Below are 23734 nucleotides of genomic sequence, written 5' to 3' on the forward strand. Positions count from 1 at the left end.
AAGGGAAAAATTTATTTGGGCGAAAAAGGGAAAAAAGGAAATGTCCTTATGATCTCCCCTTTGATTCTCCTAATTTTCTTCTTTAGCGTTACAAAGAAAAAAGGAAAAATTGAATTGGACGAAAGAGGGAAAAATTGATTGGGTGAAGTGAGATGCCTTTGGTCACTTCTTTTCTTTGTAAATTTGAATTGGGAAAACCAAATCTGAAAGAAGAAAAATAAAGATTCGCCATTGTGAAGAAAAAATGAATTGGGAGCAAGGTGGCAGACGAAAGGCAAGAAGGAAAATAAGCAGGGAGAGGGGACAAACAAGCTCTAAAACGCCATCGTTTCTCTCACACTTTAGCTGAGTTTGTCTTTCTAGATAGATATAAACAAACTAAATATATATAATTAATAAGGAAATGAAACAAATAAGCAGGTTTGCCCGGGTGGTTAAGGGGGAGACTTGACTGGTTCGAATCTTGCGGTCCTCAATTTTAAAAAAATATGGTTTTTAAACCTTTGGTCTTTTTTTTTTTTTCTTTTTTAATCCGTTTCATTAATATTTAGCAGCTCCATCAATGATCTTTGCAAGTTATTTACTCTTAATTTGGAAAAAGAAAGAAAAAACCCACTTTAGTATATTAGAATATATCCTAATCCAATAAAAATGCAATGATAATCCATGGTTTAGGTTTCTTATATAGACTTAGATCTTATCTCAATTCATAATCCTAAAATGATTGTAATGGTATAATATAATGAGTAATATTCATAACCATACCTAGTAGTACTTAATCCTAATACTACTCCAACTTATAATAATAAGTCTAGACTAATAAAACTTGACTAAATTAATTAATATAAATAAAAACCCTACAACCAGTATTTGACCATACAGACGGTTGTCTCATCCTCTTTGGAACACTTTCATTCTTTTAGGTTGTCATGTACTAAAATATATATAGTATATGATCATATGAAATTAGAATATTGAGGTAAATTATGTAATTCAAACTACCCTTGAGGTGAGCATTTGATATGTGGTTTAGTTAATACTCTACTTTATTTAATGTGCTATTTCTAATTTATTGCAATTAGGACTTCAATTGAATAATTGATTTAAACTTCTAATTTTATGGGGCGAGTGAGAATATATATACATGTAAATGATGAATATATATTAGCTTGAAATTATAACAAAAAAAATCAATTATAATATTTATAGTTATGACAAATAATAATATATATTTTATATATTAAAGATAGACAATTTTTTTTTTTTTTAATAAGCATAAGTAATTGAATAATTAAACAGATATAAAAACCTGAAAAAAGTTTAATTGAAAAGTTTGTGTTGTTAAATCAATCCAATACAATAAGCACATATAAACTAAGTGGAAAAAAAATCTATAATGCAAACGTGAAAAGAGAATATACAATCGTAACAAAATAAAATTATTTTATTTACTATATATGCATTGAATTTTGTTCTTAGCCCAACACTAAGTAGTTATTATTAAAAAATGAATAACAAGCTCATCTAATTTTATTAATTCATATTTACTTATTCAAATAATTTAATCATGAGTTTGATTAAGTCAATGAACATTTTATATTTTAATCAAGAGAATTATATTTTCTTTTACTTTGAGGGGACCATGTAAAAATCTATAAAAATTATGAAGAGCCGAATAATATAATTTGTGTTAGATATGGTGTATATTTTTCTTAGCCTTGACGGATTGTTTGCATACAACGACTCATTCGGGGGTCGAGCGGTGGTCCCCCACTCACCTCCTAAACGTATATATCAATTAATGTTATCAATAAAATTGTCATTAATTTTAACATACATTATACTTTTTATAAAGATTTTTTATTACATCAAAGTAATTAATTTACTATAACAAATAAACACAGTTATCATTAGTTTTACCAAAAAAAAATTCATTAATTTCAACATATATTTTTAAGATATACGATCAAGGTAATCTATTAAAATAGAAGGTATAATATTATATTTTCTACTTTTTTTTTTTTTTTAAATGAGTTGATGTTACATCAGAAGACATTATAATTATTACTTGAGATGATAATTTTAGTATAAGTTATAAAACGTAATATCATAAAGATTTAAATTATTTCCAAAAATTATAAAAAGAAAAATAAATATTTCAAGTATATTTTTGTATGTGCAAAAAGTCTTACCTCGTTTTTATGAAAAAAAAAATAAATTAAAGTGTATACATGGTAACAGTTGTTATAGGTGGACAATGGAAACTTTATATAAAAAATATAAATACTCATCTCTTTTCAGTGTAATAAATGAATTTGTTTTGGATAAGGATGACATTATCATAGTATTAAGAAAGAAGCAGGGGTGAAATGAAAATAGAAATAAAAAAGGTATAAAGAAAAAGAAGACAAATACGGTTTGAGTAGAATTAGAGAGAAAAAATTTTGGAGGCAATTTATAAGGAGGCGGCAATTTTGTTTTTTAATTCCCTCCTGAATATATAAAAATTAAAGCTTTAAATTATTTTTAAATATTTTTCCTATTTTAAACATCTTTTCTATTTTAATTCAATTGTATATATACAATTAAAATTCTAAACAATATTTAAGTAATCTTCCTATTTTAAATATCTTTCCTAAGTCAATTATATATATATAAACAAGCATGTGATGAAATAAATATTGTTACAATAAAGTCAATGACAAATAAATTTCTATCACTATTAAAATTATGACCAAATAATTTAGTCACCATTCACAATTTTGACAAAATCAATTTTGTCATAATATATGATTTTTTTCACCATAAAGCTTATCATTTGGTCTTTAAATGTAAATCAATTGTGATAAAATATTACTTATAGTGATAAAAATTGCTTTCTATTGTTACAAATAATTTATCATAATAAACTAGTTTAAAGTAACAAATTATTATTGTCACAATAAATAATTAGGCTATGGTGATCAAATGCTCTTTCGTCACCATACACTTAAGAGTACGAGCATAATGTGACCAACTTGGTGATCAATATAATTCCTCACATAAGAGAAATGGTCACAATTTTGATATTTATAGTGACAAATTATTTTGTTGTGAGAAGCCTAAATTCTTGTAGTATTAGGTAGTATTTCCCATAAAATAGAAGAACAATTGCTGTTTAATCTTGGACAACTAGTTACAACTAACAAAGCCAATAATCACTTAAAACGACTTGGACACTAAGCAAAACATTGTCACTAATCAACATAAGAATCCATAAACGAGTAGGTTAAAACGACTGCTATTTTCATCAAATGAGGTGAAAATGCAGGAAGAGCTTATAAACTAGCTACAACTAACAATCATCTAAGTGAATCTCAAGGCAACCCACACTCTTTAACAAATCCATATAGAAATGCAAATGCATAAAAACCATATTTAGAGAAATCATCTTTTATATGATAGTTCCAATTTTATCAACTATGTTGATGAGAATGCAAAATGTCATATTTACTCCCTTTAATGTCTAGTCTTTTATACTTATTTGTTGCCTAAATGTACTCATTATTATTCTATTTTGATTTAGGATGCAAATGGAGGCGTTAAATGCAAAACGGAACTAATTAAGTGAATTCGGATAGTTTCGACATTGTTTCGTAATCTGGGCATAACTCTCTCAGTCAAGCTCCGATTGAGATGATTCAAATGTTGTGGAACGGTAAGAAAGAGATCTACAACTTTCATGTTTTGATTTTTGAGAGATACTCACTGCATCAAGGTTGTAATTGGGCTTAAAGTTGATGCACCTGCACTGTCAACATTTTGGAACATTCTGCCTTGTCATGCAAGTCCAATAGACAGTTTATTATTGGAAGATTTGAAGACCTGTTGCACGCAAGTTACAGCGAGAATCACCACTTTCCTATTTTGTATTAAGACTTTATTTTATTTTCAGTTACTTAGATTAGGATAAAGGTTATTTTGGGATTTTAGAATATTTTTAGGAGATTTAGATTTAGTAGAATTAAAATTCGAATTGGATATTGAGAGAGAGAGAGATCAGATTAGGGATTACAGAACAACACACACGCCTCTCTTTCTCTCTTCTGGAATTTTTCTTCTTCGTTTTCTTTGGAATTTTTCATGGCCATGAGCGGCTAAACTTTCATAACTTGGTCGAAGGAAACGGAGACCTCAGAATCAATAAAACTGTGAGATCTATCTGTTTTTAGTGTTCAATTTATGTTTTGAGTATTGGATGTTCTTCTATGCATATTGTCATGATTGTTGCGTTTAATTACTAAGAGGCCTACTAGTTTATTATTTGTTGCAATCTACTGCTAAGTTAGATATTAAATCCGTAATTGTTTTATCCCTTTAACTTGTAAAGCAATTAGGGTTTAAGAATTTGTTGCGTTAGGAATTATTAAGTCTTAAGAAGAACATTCAACTAAGTTAAATACAACCGCTTGAATTTGTGTTGTTTAGCTTCATCGATCTCTCTAGTTCTTAAGGCTGCCACTAGATTAAATCTTTAGTGCTTGTCTAGGGTAGTTTAGTAGTAAGATTAATTAGATCGCTTGTTTCCTAATTAATTACAACTAAGGAGAGATAGGAAAATAGTTCCAACGGTGAATACTCAAAGTATGAATTGATTTATTTTTGCATCGATGATCAGTTGTAAGATTCCGATGGTGGATGTTGACTGAGACTAAAGTTTGTTATTTTGATTGATTGTTTAATTTGAATTGTTGTTTTCTTGAAATTGTTTTTGTTTAACTCAAACACCCCCCCCCCCCCCCCCCCCAACAATACTGGTTCACGTAACATTAAATTCAGCTAGACACTCTCCGTGGGAACGATCCTAACTCACACTACTACATGTGTTTTTAGGTTTTAATTTTGGGTGCCTACGACAGCACGCCATATGTTATGCCTAAAAATTAAGAACTAACGTAAGCTTACATCAACGAGCACCAATAAGAGTTTAGGAAGGCTTTGTGCAACCCAGAATATGCCACGTCGCCCCAAGACAGAGAAGACCCAAGCTCTTCTAGATATGAAAAGTCTAGCAAATCGCAAACAAGTTCATAGCTTGAATGGGAGAATAGCGACTCTCAGTCGCTTCATATCAAGAGCAACAAATCGTTGTTTTCTCTTATTTAATATACACAGAGCCAACAAGAGATTTGAATAGACTTCAGAGTGTGAGCAAGCCTTCCCAAGCATAAAAGAGCAGCTTAGAAAGCCATCTTTCCTATCTAAGCCACTTCCCAAGGAAATATTGTTTCTCTATCTGTCCATCTCTCAGTATGCGACTAGTGCAACTCTCATCGGGAAGGTGGCAGAATTTAGTGGCCAGTGTATTACATAAGCAAATGGTTGTTAGATGTCGAGTTAAGGTGTCTATAGATGAAGCGATTGGCTTTTTCCTTGTTGATCGCTTCCAAGAAGCTACGACCTTACTTCCATGCCTATACCATTCATATATTATCAAATTATCCTCTCAGACAGGTCATTCAAAAGCCAAAGGCCTCGGGTACATTGCTTAAATAGGCCATGAAATTGAGTCAGTTCGATCTTCATTACAGACCGAAAGTTGCAATCAAAGGGCAAGCTATAGCTGACTTTATTTCGAAGTTTTCTTATCAACCAGATCGGGAACTCGAACAGCCAGCTAGTGAAGTTATCCAAGAAACTGTTCATAACTTGCCAACAAAGAGTCTCTATGTTGATAGGTCTTCTAACAGAAAAAAAGTTTGGATTCAAAGCCACAAATAATGAGGCTGAGTATGAAGCGATATCTGTTACTTTGCAATTAGCATGAGAGATGCGGTCAGATATGATTGACATCAATAGTGACTCCCAACTGGTAGTCAATCAGATTTTGGGAGAGTATCAAGCCAAAGAAAATAATATGATCTGTTACCTGAAGAAAGCCAAGGCCACACTTGAGCCCTTCAAGCACTATACGATCAGGCAGATCTCAAGAGATAGCAATTCTATCTTAGATGCTTTGGTGAAGATGACTTCATCGCTAGATCCTGATGTGATGGATAATATCCCGATCAAATACCTCGAAGTTCCTAACATCAACTCACCCGACCAGATAGTGACTACAAATGAATATGTGTCTTGGATGACTCCAATGATTCAATATCTCAAAGAAGGTGTTCTTCCTAACATCAAGACTAAGGCAAGACTCCTACAGACTAGAGCTGCTCGTTACACCTTAATCAAAGATCAGTTATATAAGTGAGGGTTTAGCACTCCTCTCCTCTGATATGTGATAGATGAAGATAAATATTACATCATCAGAGAGATACATGAAGGGTTCTACGATAATCAGACTGTTGCACGATCTCCAACCAATAAAATTATCCGCCAGGGATATTATTAGCCTTTGATTCATGAAGACACCTACAACTTTGTGAACAAGTGTGATAAGTGCCAGAGATTCGTGAATATCCCGCGAGCTCCTTCCCACCAATTGACGACGATGACCAGTCCTTGGCCATTCGCTATATGGGGAATTGATCTCATTGGTCTCATGCTAATTGATAAGGGTGGCATCAAATATGTTGTGGTCGCTGTGGATTATTTCACTAAATGGGTCAAGGTAGAACTTTGGCTGCGATCACCACAAAAAAGCTTAAAGACTTCATCTTCAAGAATATAGTGTACCATTATACAATTCCTCACACACTAATCTCTAGTAATAGGAAGCAGTTCAACAATAAGGAGTTTAAGTAGTTTTGAGAAGAGTTAGGGATTCATAAGAAATTCACCTTTGTGGCAAGACTGCAAGCTAATGGTCAAGTTGAAGCTGTCAACAAAACCATTAAGCATACTTTGAAGGCCAAGCTTGGTGTAGCAAAAGGCAATTGGGCTGATGATTTCGTAGAAGTTCTATGGGCATATAGAACAACTCCAAGAACCTCTACTTTAGAAACGCCTTTCTCGCTAGCATATGGATGTGAGGCAATGGTCCTAGTTGAAGTAGGAACTGGTTCACTTCGGAGAAAGTTTTACAATAAGGCAGACAATGAAGCCGTTATGTGTAACAAAGCTTGGTTAAGGATAGCTTCCTACCAACAGCGAGCTAAAAGATTCTTCGACTCCAAATCAAGAGAAAAGACTTCTAAGTCTGCGACCTGGTCCTCAAAGAAGTCCTTCTCAATACAAAAGAACCAAGCGCGGGGGTATTGAGTCTTAATTGGGAAGGTCCATATGAGTCGCCAAAGTGATATGACCTGGGATGTATCATCTCAAAAGGCTTAATGGTTCTAAAGTACCGCGAGCTTGAAATGGTAAGCATTTGCATCCTATTATCAGTAATTCCAAACTCTTGTATAGCTTATGCAATCTATTTTACTTGTAAATTTTAGCTTGTAAATATCATGAAGAAGATTATCCTCATTCTTCTTTAAGAATTACTTGTGTCTTAATCTCAAGTTTTTAATAATCTTGATTATTTGCAATTTTTTACATGCTTTACGATTAGAAAAGCTATATTTATTTTCTAAAGTACTTAAGCTATAAAAAGTGCTATCACAAATGGTCAAAAAGTCTATTTATATATTGGCAAAATATGTACATGGACGACCAACGAACTACATTGAAATTGAAAGGAAAAACAAAAAAGAGATTCTTCGAGAGAGAGCAGAAGAGAGGTTGATCATTTCTCTTGACCTGCAGGATCCTTGACTTCAATTGCTACGACCTCGGGGTCGGTCGCTTGATATTTAGGTTTCTCTGTTTCTTATTGATCTTCCTCATAGGCAATCTATTTATCTTCTTGTTTATTAGCTGACTACATCGATGCAAGCACTACCTTATACTCTTTAGGGGGCTGGAAACGTCCAAGTTCAGATTATCTGCTTGTAAACTATGAATAATTTGTAGTGACCAATGTCTGGCTTTCCTTTCCACCTCGTTGCTTAGTTGTTTCATTTTCTCAATCAGCGACATGATTCGCCCATGAGCTAGCTCAAGCTTTGTGTCCTCCGCTTTCATTTTCCTCTCTGTGTTCTCCCACAGAGTAGTTTGAGTCTTTTTTATCTAAGCTCTCTTAAAGTTCCTTATCTATTTGCTGAAGCTCTTGCTCTCGTTAGCTCAGATCTCTAGTGAGTTTCACTATTGTCATCTGAAGCTCTTTGGTTTGGTCATCTTTCTTTTGAAACCCTTGCTTCTAGAACTCTACTGCTCGCCGAGTAAAATCCCTTTCTGCTAGTAGTGTGCTCGCCTGAAGCTGTGCATCACTTGCGGCTTTGTTTGAAATCGTAAGAACTTGCTTCAATTTGGTGATCTCCTCTTTCATTCCATGAAGTTTCCCCCTAGTGTTCATTTTCATTTTGTTATGAGCAATGTTCAGGGCGAGCACATACTACAAAAGAAAAAGGATAAAGAGTTAGTTTTTTTTTTTTTTTAAAAAAAAAAAACTAAGGAACTCGATCAGCGTTAAAGAATTTGCAACGAGAAAGGTTTACTTTACCTGGCATTACAGTTGGAGCACAGTGGTTAGAAGGTCGGAAGGCTTGGAGGTTATGTACCTTTCAAAGGTTGACTCCAATTTGCACTCAAAGAGAGTAAAGACCATCGGCCTTAAATGATTTGGAATCTGCCCCAGGAAGTCTAAAATGGATTGATCTTGACCTCCATGGTGGGGACATCTTCAATCTGCTCCTAACTAGTTGCCCCTTAAATGGCTACACCTTCTTTCCCTTGCGATGCCTCCGATGCATCTTTCGAGGTGACCTTCGAAGTAGGAAGTTGGGTAGATTGTAACCCACCCAACAATATTCTAAAGTCATCCGACTTAGACTCAGATGCTTTTGTTGTTATTGTCTTCCTTTTGTTCAAAGTTGTGGTCTTCTTCCTTGTTGGAGTAGCCACAACAGGCTGGGGAGCTTCTTCACGTTGCTCTACAGTTGGTTGTCGTTCAGCACTAGCTTAGGTCTCCTTTACAGGGACATTGCTTGAAGTTGGTCTAGGTTGTGAATCTGGATTCAACCTCGGGAAGATGGTTCCCCCAGATCGCTTTGTTTTCTTCGATTGCATGGCGTACAAAAACAATCAGTGAAAAGAGTCTAAATATGTAAAAGACTTGGGTTTTTCTGTTTAAGAAAAACTTATTAGGCTGAACCATCTAAGTATACTTTGGGAGGGGAAAAACCGTACTTCTGAATATTTTCAATCGTCATGAGCAGCTTTGTGTCGCGACCTCTATTAGGAAGTTGGCTGAACACTTAAATGCGACTACGATCAATCTCTGCAATCTAGTCATTTTTTTTTCTGCAAAGAAAAGAGTTCATTAGCTTGTACTCTAAAAAGAATTAAGTAAAAAAGGATGAACGAACTAAAAATTGAAGGGGGAAAACCTACTTGGTTCCTGAAATTTACGAATATCGTTGTACGTAATAAAAAAATATTTGGTCTGGTAAGCTCCAACGTTACTAGGATAACCAAATATTCCTCCCTCGATCGTTGGTCATTTGGGGAGGTACTACAAGTCCTTATCTTTACTCTTTTTCAAGATATAGGCGGAAGCAAGCTCCAACGCTGTTGGCTCCCCGAGTTCATGCTCGCAGAACGATGTATATATAGCAACAACTATCATAAATGCGTTCGGCGTCAGCTGGAATGGCGCGACCTTGAAGTGGTCAAGAATCGACCTAATATAGGGGTGGAAAGGTATTCTCACTCCGCATTTCAAAATGGCTTTCGAGATTGCAGCCATTCCCTTGAGAGGCTTCCGGGCAGTGTATGTCCTCTTTCGGTACATGTCCACGTTGATCGCGTATTGCTCTAACGGTTTTTTGATTTCGTTTGTTGTAACAGTCAACCTTATCACCTTCTTGGGACCTACAGAGGTGCCCAGTGGCTGTGAGCTTTTCTGCTGGTTGTTCTCATCTTAGGGATCTCCGTTGGCCTTAGGGTCTGTAAAGGTACGACATTTAGGGTAGATTCAAACCCTGAGAAGTCTACCTCATAAGACAACTCAGACGAGGTGGAGGATGTCTCTATGGTTTCTACCATGGCTATCAAGCTTCTAAACCCTAAACACTCCTAAAACAGTCCTTCAAGACTCTTTACCCTAATTTTTTCAACTTTAAGTGTTTCTTTTAAACATTGCTCCAAAACTGCTCTTTCCTAAGACCTACCAGACACCCATGACCATCCTCACTGTAAAAAAGAATTTTTTTGTAGGAATGTGAAAGAAGAGAAAAAGGAAGAAGTTTCTTTACCTCTTGGTTGCTTGAAGTAGATGCTCTATTACAGCGTTGGGTTCGTATCAACTAGTGAAAGAAGGATGATTTTTTATTTTTTTATTTTTTTAGAGTAAGAAAACATTATTTTTCTCTCTAAAAAATTTGAGTTTTCTGAAAAATTGGGGTGAAGTTAGGGTTTTATAGTGAGGAAGACAACACTATAGCTTCTTTATAAGCAACGTTTGGGCAAGAATTCACTCTTGGCCGTAGATCATGACCACGTATCATCTATCCATGGGAAGAGTAACCCCCACGCTTCGTAGAAATCAATCAACGCTTCTCTTTATCGAGAATGTCAATCGTCGGCGTGATTATCTCTTCTGCATTAAATGCACCCTCATCCATATTTAATGCACCCAAAGGGAATGTCATTTCAGCACAGCTTACATTTAATAATCATGGTTGACGCTTATTACGCACAGAGACACATCTGTCAGATAAAGATTGTTTTATTGACCAAGACAGTTGTCAAGCGCAACAAATAACATCTAAAGAGGTTGTTCAAAGAAAGACATTTATTGAACATGTTGAACACGAACACTAAACAAGTTGATTCAGAATTTTCAATCATGAAATATTCTAAGTGTTTTCAGGTCGTGAATGATAGTTAGAGTTCAAAACACATTCCAATGACTTAAGAAAAGATCAAGATCAGGTCATTAGATCTTAGTAAACGATCACGTTAGGTCGCCTGTATTACTCTGAAGTCATGACTCACGAGTCTCGACCTGTATTCAGTTCATAAAGTGAGACAATATTTCAAAAGTCAGATCAAGCAGTCAACTTCAGGTCGTTTACAACGATGCGATTATATCTCAACATTCAACTCAAGTAAGCATTTCTGAAGTCAAGTCAGGTCACGACATAATCATGAAGTTCTCAAGATCCAATTCCTTGAATCTCAAGAACTTGGGAGCTTCTATTATGCCCAAAAAATTAGAACTGACATAAGCTTACATCAGCAAGCACCAATCAGAGTTCAGAAAGGTTTTGCGCCGCCCAAAATCTACCGTGTCACCCCAAGACAGAGAGAATATGATGCAGGCTTAGGTTTTGTCTGTGAGTGAATGTGGTCCACGCACCTGTCCAACCCCATATAATTTAAGGATATTTCCTAAGTTATCAGCTAATGGGAGGTAAGGAAGGACTTGCACGATACCTATTCACTTGTAGACTTGTAATCATTACCTTGAACTCAGCGGCTATAAATAGAGGACTCCCCCTCACAAAATCGGGATCAGACACAATGAATTCATAAAAACAAATAGCAAAGACAACCTATAGGAAAGTGACTGGCTCAATATTCTCTCTGAATACCAATCTATTGTAAGTATGTTTGTTGTTCACGACCTCTTGTAACTTGGCTAATATCCAAGAACACTCATATAATCGATAACAGTAGATGTAGGAATCGCTATAAACATCTGAACCACTATAAAAATTCTCACTGTCTCCTTTATTATTAGGCTTTGCATGAAACTATGACCTTAATCCAAATCTCATATTAAACACGTATAATTTCTAAGATCTTCTCATAACTTTGCACATTTAAAATCGTTGATGTCAAAATCACACATCAATAAACTATAAAATAACATGCACTAAACACGGGATGATATTTAATTGATTTCCCTGGATAATTTTTTAATTGAGAAAAAGTAATTACATTACTTTCTAAAACAAACAAAATTTGATAAATTAGACACTCACTCAATACACTTAACATATTTGTGCAGGCATGACAACATTTAACTTGAGGAAAATTGAAATGAACATAATTCATGATAGTAATGATCAAAGCTCGGACTGAAAGAAGCTCTTTTTAACTTTGTCTTTGGTTTTCTGCACCGTTTTCCCTGCAATTTCAGCAGCCGATTTTGCCGACTCCTCCACAGTTGCTTTGCTCTTCTCGATACTCTTCGCCACCGCCCCTTTCACCTTCTCCCCTCCATCACCCGCTTCATCTTTCACCCTAAAACTGTATTTTATCATCCCGTTTTCAGAAACCAAAAATGTAAACTTTACCGAAGAATATCTGAAAACGCATTTGGTACAAATATGTCCAAATATTTTCTGATTCAGACATAACCCTAACAATTTGTATAAGATCAAAAGTCGGTTTTTACAACTTTTTTATAGTTTTTCTCCTTGAAAACAGTATTTGAGTCTTATCAAATTCTGTTTTCAGATTAAATTACACGTACTCTAGTTTTTAAAGTTCTTTTTGAATCACAAAGGAATTGGAACCTCACTTACTCCAGATTTGGTGGAAAGAAATGAGCCTGTACTCGATTGATTGCTGTTTTAACTTTCTCCCAATAGCTTCTTCCACTTATAGGAGAGCTTGTATAAACAGTAAAAAAGCTTTTCACCACCTGAAAAATAGATGTTTTCTCTTCTTCTTCTTGCTTTTGCTCCGGTTTCTCTTGCCGTTCAGCCCCAGAAACGAAAACGAAAATAAACAACATGCAGATGATTAAAACGGCAGCTTTTCCTCTATGTTTATCCATGTCTTTTCGAGATCAAAATATGGATAGAATCAGCTGGGAAAAAAGTGGTTAAAAAGATAAAGCTATACTTCTGAGTCAAGAGAATCAAGGTGTTCTTATATTGCCACGTTTGTTCGGTTTATACTATAAAGCAGAAGTATTGAAAAGAGAAAGAGAAGACAGCTTTGTTAATGGCAGATGGATTTCCGCTTCTGTTGACACGTCTGTAATTTGCCGAAAAAACAAAGTAATTACGGTGGAGACGTGGCTTCTTCTTGGAGCTCCAGTTGTTGTTCGTGTCGGCAGATTTTTAACATATTTCTATGTTGTTGTTCATTATTATTTTAGTTAAAATATTTTGATTATACCAGTTTAGTATTTCCTCAAATATTTTACAGTTTAGGTAAAAATAAAAAAACAAAAACAAAAACAAAAAAGAAAGTTGAATAAAGATTCATTGTAAATATGATGCATAATGATTAATATGTAAGGTGGAAAGTGTGATAAAGTGAAAGTAAGGGAGTTGAATGGTATATGAAAGTTGCTTGGGCCTAACAATAATAAGTACTTGGTAATATTTAACTGAGAAATATCTCCAAAAATGAAAAAACAATGTCCATAAATTCATCACCGCTGACCAATTAGTGCCCCCACCAATTGCACATGGATGCTCATGCTTGTTCTTATTAGACATTCTACCAACTTCTAAATCAGCATGAAATTAAGTTTCGATTGAGATCCCAAAACAATGACTGCAATAAGAAATTAACAGAAACACTACAAGAAAATTGAGTTTTTCAAACGAGCTTTTTTCCAACGACATCGGAATTCAATAAACCACCTCTCTTAATGCAAAACAATTTTATCTTTCCTGTTGCAAAGAGTGGTAAGAAAATACTACTTAGTCTTCTATATCACAACTAGACATGGACCTACGTATTGCGCAGGTATGTTTATTCAATGTTTTTGCAATAAATTATAAACAAATTTATTATAACAAAATAAACTAATTAGATTAAGACATAATAAGTGTTAAATTATACAAATTTTAAAGTAAATATAAATTTTATATATATACAAAGTTGTGTTAAGATAAAATTAACAATTGTACCTGTATAATTATTAATATCAATTATAGGTAAATATTATTAAATCATTCATCCAACTTGAGAAGATCACTTGAATATTATATGGTCTAATTATATTTTCAGGATCATCACCTTGTACAATTGATATTATTTTTGCAGACATGTCTTTGATATTCAATGTCAGTATTTTGTAGTGAATCGTGTATGATATTTAATATCACCTGAATATTATCAAGATCAACTATTTAAACTCAAAATTTATATTGACCTTCCGCAATTTCTGTAACTTATATTCATTTTTAAATTGCGTTGCGCGAGTATGTTTATATATATATATATATAGAGTACATTATTATTGGTTTTTTGTGTGTTTTAAATATATAGTTTCTATATTGAAATTCATTGTACATTGAATTGATAATTAAAAAAATCAATAAACAAAATATCCACAAATTGAACTCAAAGTTTATATCATCATGGTTCTTCTCAAATATGTTACCATTAGACATTTGCTACCAAAGTTTAAAACTTTGTCAAGAAAAGCAAAAAAAATTGCAGGATAACCCACTGGGTATTATTGATAAGTTTATAAATTAATCAAAGAAAGAGAAACCTTGTTGAAAAATGTGAACTTTTAAGCAAGAGACTTGCAGAGCCAAAGGAAAAAATTGATTTTGATTGTTGAGAAGAGAAAATGAATTATTTTTATTTTTATTATTTTAGAAACAAAAAAAAAATTAAGAATGTTGAGAAGATAACTCACATATGTTGTGTCGTCAATCCGGAGAGGATAATTCTCTATTAGGAGAGAATACATTTAGGTTGGCTCAATTTGGAAGGAAGGTATTTAGATTGACTTAGATTCCAATTAAGGTAGCTGAAGATCATGGAACTTCCTAATCTTACGTATTTGAATCTTATCTAAACTCTATCATGTAAATGGGTGCTATGTAAACCCATCATAACCTGTTTTCAAGGGGGTTGGGCAATTGTTCTAAGCAAATTTTCCTAGGAATTATACTATTCTTTGTAAGCTCTCAAAAACAATAAAATAACAGTGGACGTAGGCTCAAGTTCAAACTTGCTGAACCACTTTAAAAATTTCTCTGCCATTTACTTTATTGCATTTATTATTCATCCATTGCTGGTTATCTATAATCACGTGCACATCCATTCCGGTTCCGACAAGGTCAATCGAATTCTCTGGTTGGTGTAGATTCTGTATCAACATTTTGGCGCTAGAAGAAGGGCCTGATTCACAATAGCTCTCCATGTTTTTCCCTTAAGTCTCAGCTTCTTCAACAAATCCCAGTTTCTTAATCTAGAATCACGTCATCAAATGTGAAAATCTGAGCAGGATAAAGTCTGAATCTGGCTAAGTGGTAAACACAATAATTGTAACCCTTTGAGCCGACGGTCCAAGAATCATCCAAATATGAGGTCTACAGCTCAAGTTATCATCAAAATACTAAAGTTTGTTCCAAATCAAAGTTCTCAGATCGCATGGCCAAATCGCTCAGATCGCGTGCTCAAATCGCTTAGATTAGAAAAAGCTCTCTAGCTCTCTAGCTCCCAAGCTCTCCAAGCTTTCTAATCGAGCTATACTCTCAGATCAAGCTCTCCATGCTTTCTGATCGAGCTATGCTCTCAGATCAAGCTCTCCAAGCTTTCTGATCGAGCCATGCTCTTAGATCAAGCTCTCCATACTTTTTGATCGAGCCATACTCTCAGATCAAGCTCTCTAAGCTTTTGGATCGATAATGCTCTCAGATCAAGCTCTCCAAGCTTTTGGATCGATAATGCTCTCAGATCAAGCTCTCCAAGCTTTCTGATCTAACAATGCTCTCAGATTAAGTTGCCATGCTTTTTGATCAGGCAATGCTCTCAGATCAAGCTCTCCATGTTTTCTGATCGAGCTATGCTCTCAGATCAAGCTCTATAAGCTTTTTGATCGAGCAATACTCTCAGATCAAGCGATCCATGCTTTCTGATCGAGCTATGCTCTCAATCAAGCTCTCCATGCTTTCTGATCGAGGTATGCTCTCAAATCAAGCTCTCCATGCTTTCTGATCGAGCTATGCTCTCAGATCAAGCTTTCTGCGCTTTCTAATCGAACTCCTCGCACTCTCAGATTGAGCTCCTTATGCTCCATGATCGAGCTCTCTATGCTCTTAGATCAAGCTCTTTATGCTCTCTGATTAATCTCATAAGCTTGCTCATTTGCTTGAGATCACGTGTTCAAGATCTCTCAGATCTCTTAGTTCGCGGCAAACATAATTCAAGTTCTTCAATTCGAGACTACAGCCTATAGTGCGACAACCATCTAGATCAAAGACATGAGTTTTTGAAGCGAGATTACGCACTCCAAAAACTGGGGGGGCTATTGTTGTGCGGTCAATCTGGAGAGGATAATTCACTATTAGGAAAGAAGATATTTAGATTTGCTCAATTTGTAAGGAAGATATTCATATTGACTTAGATTCCAACTAAGGTAGCCGAAATCATACAACTTCCTAATCCTATGTATTTGAATCTTATCTCAACTCTATCATATAAATGGGTACTATATAAGCCCATCATAACTTGTTTTCAAGGGGGTTGGGCAATTTTTCTAAGCAAATTTTCCTAGGAATTACACTATTCTTTGTAAGCTCTAAAAAACAATAAGATAACAGTGGGCATAGACTCAAGTTATAACTTGCAGAACCACTTTAAAAATTTCTCTGCCATTTACTTTATTGCACTCATAAACATTCATTGCTGATTATAACTAATCACACACACATCAGTTTCAATCCTGACAAGGTTGATCGGATCTCGCTGGTTGGTGTAGAATTTTGTATCAACAACATAGAAAGCAACAACAACTCCAGCAGTATAATCTGAAGGCAACTTATTTGAAGCATTGAAGAAGCCATGAAGATAAAGGTTCTGTGACACAAATCCATTTGCTTCAATTAGAATTGGCCACCACCAATAGCAAAAAAAGCATTTGATGATAGCATCCTAAAGAAAGACGATAATTATAAAACCCACAAATCAAACAACAATATCAATCCAAAAATCAACAAAAAGAGATAGAACAAATATAATTAAAACTACATATCAATATTTTTTTCCTTTGTGATCACTAGAATTGAATTTGTTTTATGTGTGTTAAGGCCAAAAATCGTCTTGAGCCTGACGAGGCCCAATAATGAAATAAACATGTCATGGCCCAAGGCCTCAGCCCAATCCTAATTGGGCATATGCTTAAAATCACCTTGTGAACTACCCACTCTATGAGTTGGGCTATCCTATAAGTTAAGCTAAACTGGGTTTTAGCCCATTAACCTGCAGTAGTCCATAAATAGGAAATCAGAATCCCATTCTATCTCCTCTTCTACTCAGATTCCAAATCTTACTCAAACTATTAAACTTAATCTGATAAAGTCAAGAAATCATATGTCTTTCTTGATAGGGATTATCTCCCAAAATAGGACTTAGTGTCCTACTAGGATTCCAACCCCTTGGGTTCACTATATAAACAAAGGTCTGCTCTCTCATAATGGAGGAATCTCCCATAGTCAATCTAGACTACTCAAAACCATCTATTTGCTCCTAAAGTTCTTGTTCCCAAGAACCCAACGCCTCTGCCGTAGTCCTAGTCTCCAACATGACTCCTAGTAATCTTTCTTCTCCTTAATTCTTATCAAATAATCTCTTTCAACCTTGCTGACTTGAGCGTCGGAGTGCCTATGGCAAACACCACCCTGGTTTTTTCCATAAATTTCACGCTTGTCCTTTCATGTGTGCAGGTATAGTAGATTGTCAGTGGCTTCAACTTCACGGGATCAGACCCTATTTTCATGACAGTAGATTTTTTGCATCTATAGTTTGATGCCCATCGTGGGGCCTTGACAATCATCTACCAATGATGACTTGCAACATGAGAGGAGGCACGGAACTCCCCCTGACTAACATCGTTAATAAAAAAGTTCCATCACGATAAGAAAAATTATTCTTTACCTTTCTTCATTTGTTTTATCTATTCACATGTCATGTTATATTTATTCGGCTTAATGTAATTTGTTTTATATTATATCTATTCAGCAATCTAAAAACCCTCACCACATCCAAACACAACCTTATTTTTCCTGTATAACAATTCTCAAACTGTTTCTCTTTATGAATATCGTCACTTTTCCTTCCTTACAAAACTAGAAAATCATGTCTCTTTTCATACTTTACTCCATATCTCTTGCCGTCTTTTATCCTTTTCCTCTTCAAACCCAATGTCGACAACAACTAATGGACCATTACACCACCTCCACCGCTCCACAGCATCGCCACCTAGTGGCAACCGTCATCGCCGTGAATTCATTTCTCACTTCTGGATCCTTACCTCTAATACTGCCCATTTCGCTCTTACCTAGGTACGCTACTATCACTTGAACCTGGACGCCTTTTCCATCCAAGTGACACTCCCTCCCTATTACTATCCACCTACCCTCCACCTCCACAACACGACACTGTAAGCACCTACACCAACATCATCAAAGCCACCATCTCCAGCGCCACAACCGCCAACTCCAGCACCGACATCAACATTCTCTCTATGTGTTTAGAATAATAAAATAAAAACTTCACCTCTTCTCTCCCCTATTCCTCCTCTTCAATGTAAATTTCTCTGTCGCTTCCACGATCTCCAACGAAATTGCCACCAAAGAAAATCTAAATCTCCACTTCACTAACGAGCAATGAATCCGCTTTCCAACCCAAATCTCCACAAGCACTCACATTAGCTATCACTCGGCTTATTCATTGTGGCCATGGTATCATAGCCAAAAGCTCAGCACATGGCTGAGTCAATGCTTGCAACAACGATTCAACTTATTTGAAAGATTCAACTTGATGATATGTAGAGTGAGACATGATCTAGCAAGCACGAGTGGCAACACTTGAAAGGGAAAGAAATAAAAAAGATTATAAGATTTTACCTGAAAGGAAAAGCGGTTGAAGATTTTTTGCATAGAAAAGTTCTAAAAATTCTCATTTTCCTAGCCTAAGAGTTTTTATTTTTAATTTAAAACAAGTGCATCATGTGGGGACCACATGTCATAAAGACTAAAGAGTAAAGCCATTTTAAAATGGTCCATGTGAGTCCATTTTTCAACTAAAGGGGTGGAGCCGAATCAATTACCTTACTATTCTGACCATCATTTGCACATGCATTAATTAAAATGCACATTACACAATGGTCATTCGACTCGGATCTCCCCTATAAAAGCTAAGTTCATAGCAGTCGCCCTTGATTCTGCTATGATCAAATCGTTTGGCACAGCTCACCAGAATCAAACCACTCTAGCAAATTTGGCATGCGCACCATTTTTCCCTGGTATGTTTTAATTAAAACTTCATTTTCCTCAGCTTTTGTCAATCACATAGTAGAAGCATTCACCCCCATTTGTCTTTTTCTTTCTCCATTTGGCTTATTATTCATTTGGTTTATTACACATACAAGCCATGCTACCATGCATATTACTTCACCTCCTAACTTGCACTCAATTTGGTTTGTTTTTTCTCCATTTAACTTATTAGTTGAACACATGCATCCCATGCTTTTTACTTCTCCATTTGGCTTAGTACTCCTCCCAACTCAATAAAAGTACTATTCAGCAAAAAATAATGTTCGTCTTCAATCAATTTACATCGACTCGGCCACAAGGCCCAATACATTGATTTTCAACTACAAGTCGGTCACGCCGACTCAACCACAAGCTCCATACAAGCTCCACTTGGCATACACTGTCTAATCATCAACATGAACCGAGCCAACTGGGAGGTACACATTTCCATCTCTAAATGATTCAGTAGAGGATTATGATTCACACATTCTTACACCTACGGAAGGAATAACATACTCTCCAGGATACTCAACCTCCCCACTCAAGTGGGTCGAGCGAACATCCATATTTCTCCCAACTCATGTTGGTCGAGTAAACTTCTCCCAACTCAGGTTGGTCGAGCTAACTTCTCCCAACTCAGGTTAGTCGAGCATTCACCTCCTAACTCAGGTTGGTCGACATTTACCTCCCAACTCAGGTTGGTTAAGTAAACCTCTCCCAACTCAGGTTGGTCGAGCAAACTTCTCCCAACTCAGGTTAGCCGAGCATTCACCTCCCAACTCAGGTTGGTCGAACAAATATCCCCCAACTTAGGTTGGTCGAGCAAACTTCTCTCAACTCAGGTTGGTCGAGCATTCACCTCTTCTCCCAACTTAGGTTGGTCGAGTAAACTTCTCCCAACTTAGATTGGTCGAACAACCTTCTCCCAACTCAGGTTGGTCGAGCATTCACCTCCCAACTCAAGTTAGTCGAGCAAACTTCTCCCAACTCAAGTTGTTCGGGCAAACTTCTCCCAACTCAAGTTAGTCAAGCATTCACCTCCCAACTCAGGTTGGTCGAGCATTTATCTCCCAACTCAGGTTGGTCGAGTAAACCTCTCTCAACTTAGGTTAGTCAAGCAAACTTCTCTCAACTCAGGTTTGTCGAGCATTGTTGGTCGAACAAATACCTCCTAACTCAGGTTGGTTGAGCAAACTCCTCCCAACTCAAGTTGGTCGAACAAATACCTCCCAACTTAGGTTGGTCGAGCAAACTCCTCCCAACTCAAGTTGGTCGAACAAATACCTCCCAACTCGAGTTGGTCGAACAAACTTCTCCCAACTCAAGTTGGTCAAGTGAACTTTCTCCAAACAACAGTCCACCTGACCTGATGAGCTACGAGCATTGATTTGCTCAGTCTACACTCATTCAATTAAATCTCCTCTCTAAGCTACATACCCATTAATTTAGAGAGTTGGGGGCTAACTGTTAGGGCCAAAAATTGTCTTGAGCCTAACGAGGCCCAATAACGAAATAAACATGTCACAGCCCAAGGCCTCAGCCTAATCTTGATTAGGCCTACGCTTAAAATCACCTCGTGAACTACCCACTCTATGAGTTGGGCTATCCTATAAGTTAAGTTAAACTTGGTTTCAACCCATTAGCCTACAACAACCCATAAATAGGAAATCAGAATCCCATTCTATCCCCTCTTATACTAAGATTCTGAATCTTACTCAAACTATTAAACTTAATCTGATAAAGTCAAGAAATCATATATCTTTCTTGATAGGGATTATCTCCCAAAATAGGACTTAGTGTCCTACTAAGATTCCAAATCTTGTTTAAATTATTAAACTTAATCTGATAAGGTCAAGAAATCATATATCTTTCTTGATAGGGATTATCTCCCAAAATAGGACTTAGTGTCCTACTAAGATTCCAACCCCTTGGGTTCACTATATAAACAAAGGTCTGCCCTCTCATAAAGGAGGAATCTCCCATAGTCAACCTAGACTACTCAAAACCATCTATTTGCTCCTAAAGTTCTTGTTCCCAAGAACCCGACACCTCTGCCGTAGTCCTAGTCTCCGATAAGACTTCTGGTAATCCTTCTTCTTCTTAATTCTTGTCAAATAATCTCTTTTAGCCTTGTTGACTTGAGCTTCGGAGTGCCTATGGCAAACACCACCCCGTTGTTTTTTGTAAGCTTCACGCTTGTCCTTTCATGTGTGCAGGTCTAGTAGATTGTCAGTGGCCTCAACCTCACAGGATTAGACCCTATTTTTATGACAGTAGATTTTTTGCATCTACAATTGTGTGATGATAAAATGAATGGTTCGGCAGTACTTCTATAGTTATCCTAATTCATCATATACTATATCAAATTAAAGCCCTATATTTCTAGTTTCCAAAGATTCAAACCACTCATCAATTGGATTTTTATTGAGCAAGTTATAGCTAATTTACTACTGACTGTTTAGTGAAAATTGAGAAACAGGGGAAGCTGAAATGTGTGTGATTATAAAAGGAATGGTTCTAAAGTGGGGCTATAGTTATCCAAATTAATCGTATAATATATCAAATTAAAGATCTGTCTGTCTAGTTTCTAAAGGTTCAAACCTCCTATCAATTGGATTTATATTGAGCAAGTTGCGGTCAATTTACTACTGACTGTTCTATGGAAACCAAGATGTATGTGATGATAAAAAGAATGGCAATGGATCAGAGAAGGGAAGGTTCTTCTACAAACCATTGGAGTTAAAATTAATTATTGTTCCTATACAGTTCGAACTATATACGGGGTATTAGGAATCAAGATTTGGATATTTGTAGCTGTAGAATAATAAGACTTTATGTGTCTTTACATTCTATCTAGCGATGGAAATAGACCAAAAAAGACCAAACTCTTTCATTTTTTTGATGTTCAATCAAAACAAAAATGAGCAATTTGAACTCTATTTAGGATTGACGGCCTTATGTCATTTACCGGAGACCCTTGACATAAATTAAGAGTAAATTCACGAGTCACGACTACTAATAAGGCGTAGCCACTGGAGGCTTATCTGGTCGTTAACTTTAGGATTCCGAAGACTAGTTGAGGTGTGCACAAGCTGGCTTGGACACCCCTGGATACCAAAAAAAAAAAAAAAAAAAAATTAGACTAAATTATATGCAAAATGTCACTATTAATTAGTATCATATGGTAGATTTATTAATAACCAAAAAAACATGAAGAAAAACCCAAAAATATCGTTTATTCATGGCATACGAAATTTTATCTCAAATTAACCAAAAAAAAAAAAAAAAATAGAGTTAAATGCATATGTGTTGACTTGAGTGCTTCTCTGCTTGCTTAATTCTTTAATGTGTTTCCATTTTGGAAATGAAAACACTGAGGGAAAAGAAGCAGTGAGTGATGTTTTTGATGCTTTTGGTAAGGACTTGAACTTGCCCACATTGATACTGTTTTAATATATGTCTTGTTTGCGTTTAAATGCCATAGTTTTGCAGAGTTATTCTATTATTTTGATCTTCATGGGAATTAGAGTCCACAATGGTCGTGTCGTGCTATGCCTAAAAATTCAAGGCCTGTCGTGCCATGGGCTGTGTCGTGTTCAGGCTCGCAAAAATTCATGCCTTGTCATGCTGTGCCAGCCCCCCAAATCTGAAGGCCCATGGCATGGCTTGCTGTATAGCACATCGTGGGCCTAACACATGGGTAAACTAGAATCAAAATTGAGATAACTGTATTGTATTTGTATACTTGGATTTCTAATCGAGATGTAATTGTTAATGTTAATTCTTAATTCTAATTTCTAAGTTTGTATTTATAATTTATAATTATAAGTAATAAAAAGTGTTGAAATTCAATTAATATTTCAATGTCTCATTATTTTACTATATATCATAGTGATTATATATACCTTTTTAATTAATACAAATACAAAATGAGAGAGAAAGGAGAATGAAGATTGGAATTGGAATTGGAGTGTGAGAAACTAAGAGAAATAATGGGGTATTTATGGGAAAAAAATAAAATTTTGTTTTTTTTTAAATGTGAAATAGCCGTTACCCCCGTCACAGGGGGCTAGCAGATATTTTAAAAAATAGTCGTTATTAATAGCTATTTTTTTTAGTGGGTCGTGTTGTGTCGGCCTGTGTGCTTTCTTAAGGCCCACGGCATGACCTGCATGATCATAGGCCTTGTCGTGCCGTGCCTTATCTGCCTTGCTTTTTTTAAGGTGGGCTAGCTCTAATGGGAATTCAAAAGGAAGAAGAAAGCGAAGCAATTAATTGGTCCTATTTTAAGCCATATAGTGATTTTCACAAAAAAAAAAAAAACTANATCATAGTGATTATATATACCTTTTTAATTAATACAAATACAAAATGAGAGAGAAAGGAGAATGAAGATTGGAATTGGAATTGGAGTGTGAGAAAATAAGAGAAATAATGGGGTATTTTTTGGAAAAAATTAAAAAAATTATTATTTTTTTTAAATGCGAAATAGCCGTTACCCCGGTCATTGGGGGGGGGGG

General features: G+C 35.6%; 1 protein-coding gene across 2 annotated transcripts; it reads right to left on the reverse strand.

Annotated features, from left to right (window-relative positions):
- Positions 1-11874: 11874 nt before the first annotated feature.
- LOC116116757 lies at positions 11875-12936 on the reverse strand. 2 transcript variants are annotated; one of them, XM_031402802.1, is made up of 2 exons: positions 12507-12936; positions 11875-12222 (listed from the first exon to the last, which is right to left on the reverse strand). In XM_031402802.1, exons 1-2 carry the CDS (start codon positions 12758-12760, stop codon positions 12045-12047), a joined length of 432 nt encoding a protein of 143 aa, XP_031258662.1. In that variant the 5' UTR covers positions 12761-12936; the 3' UTR covers positions 11875-12044. The 2 variants fall into 2 exon arrangements, with proteins under 2 accessions (XP_031258662.1, XP_031258661.1); XM_031402801.1 differs by having other exon boundaries at positions 11875-12228.
- Positions 12937-23734: the final 10798 nt, after the last annotated feature.

Source organism: Pistacia vera, unplaced genomic scaffold (genome assembly GCF_008641045.1).
Source record: "Pistacia vera cultivar Batoury unplaced genomic scaffold, PisVer_v2 Contig780, whole genome shotgun sequence".
Classification (NCBI taxonomy): domain Eukaryota; kingdom Viridiplantae; phylum Streptophyta; class Magnoliopsida; order Sapindales; family Anacardiaceae; genus Pistacia; species Pistacia vera.

Coding starts and splice junctions, on each gene's coding strand:
- LOC116116757 (XM_031402801.1), bottom strand. CDS start 12,760: ATGGATAAACATAGAGGAAAAGCTGCCGTTTTAATCATCTGCATGTTG. Junction 12,229..12,506: donor TTCTTTCCACCAAATCTGGA/GTAAGTGAGGTT, acceptor GATAAAATACAG/TTTTAGGGTGAAAGATGAAG.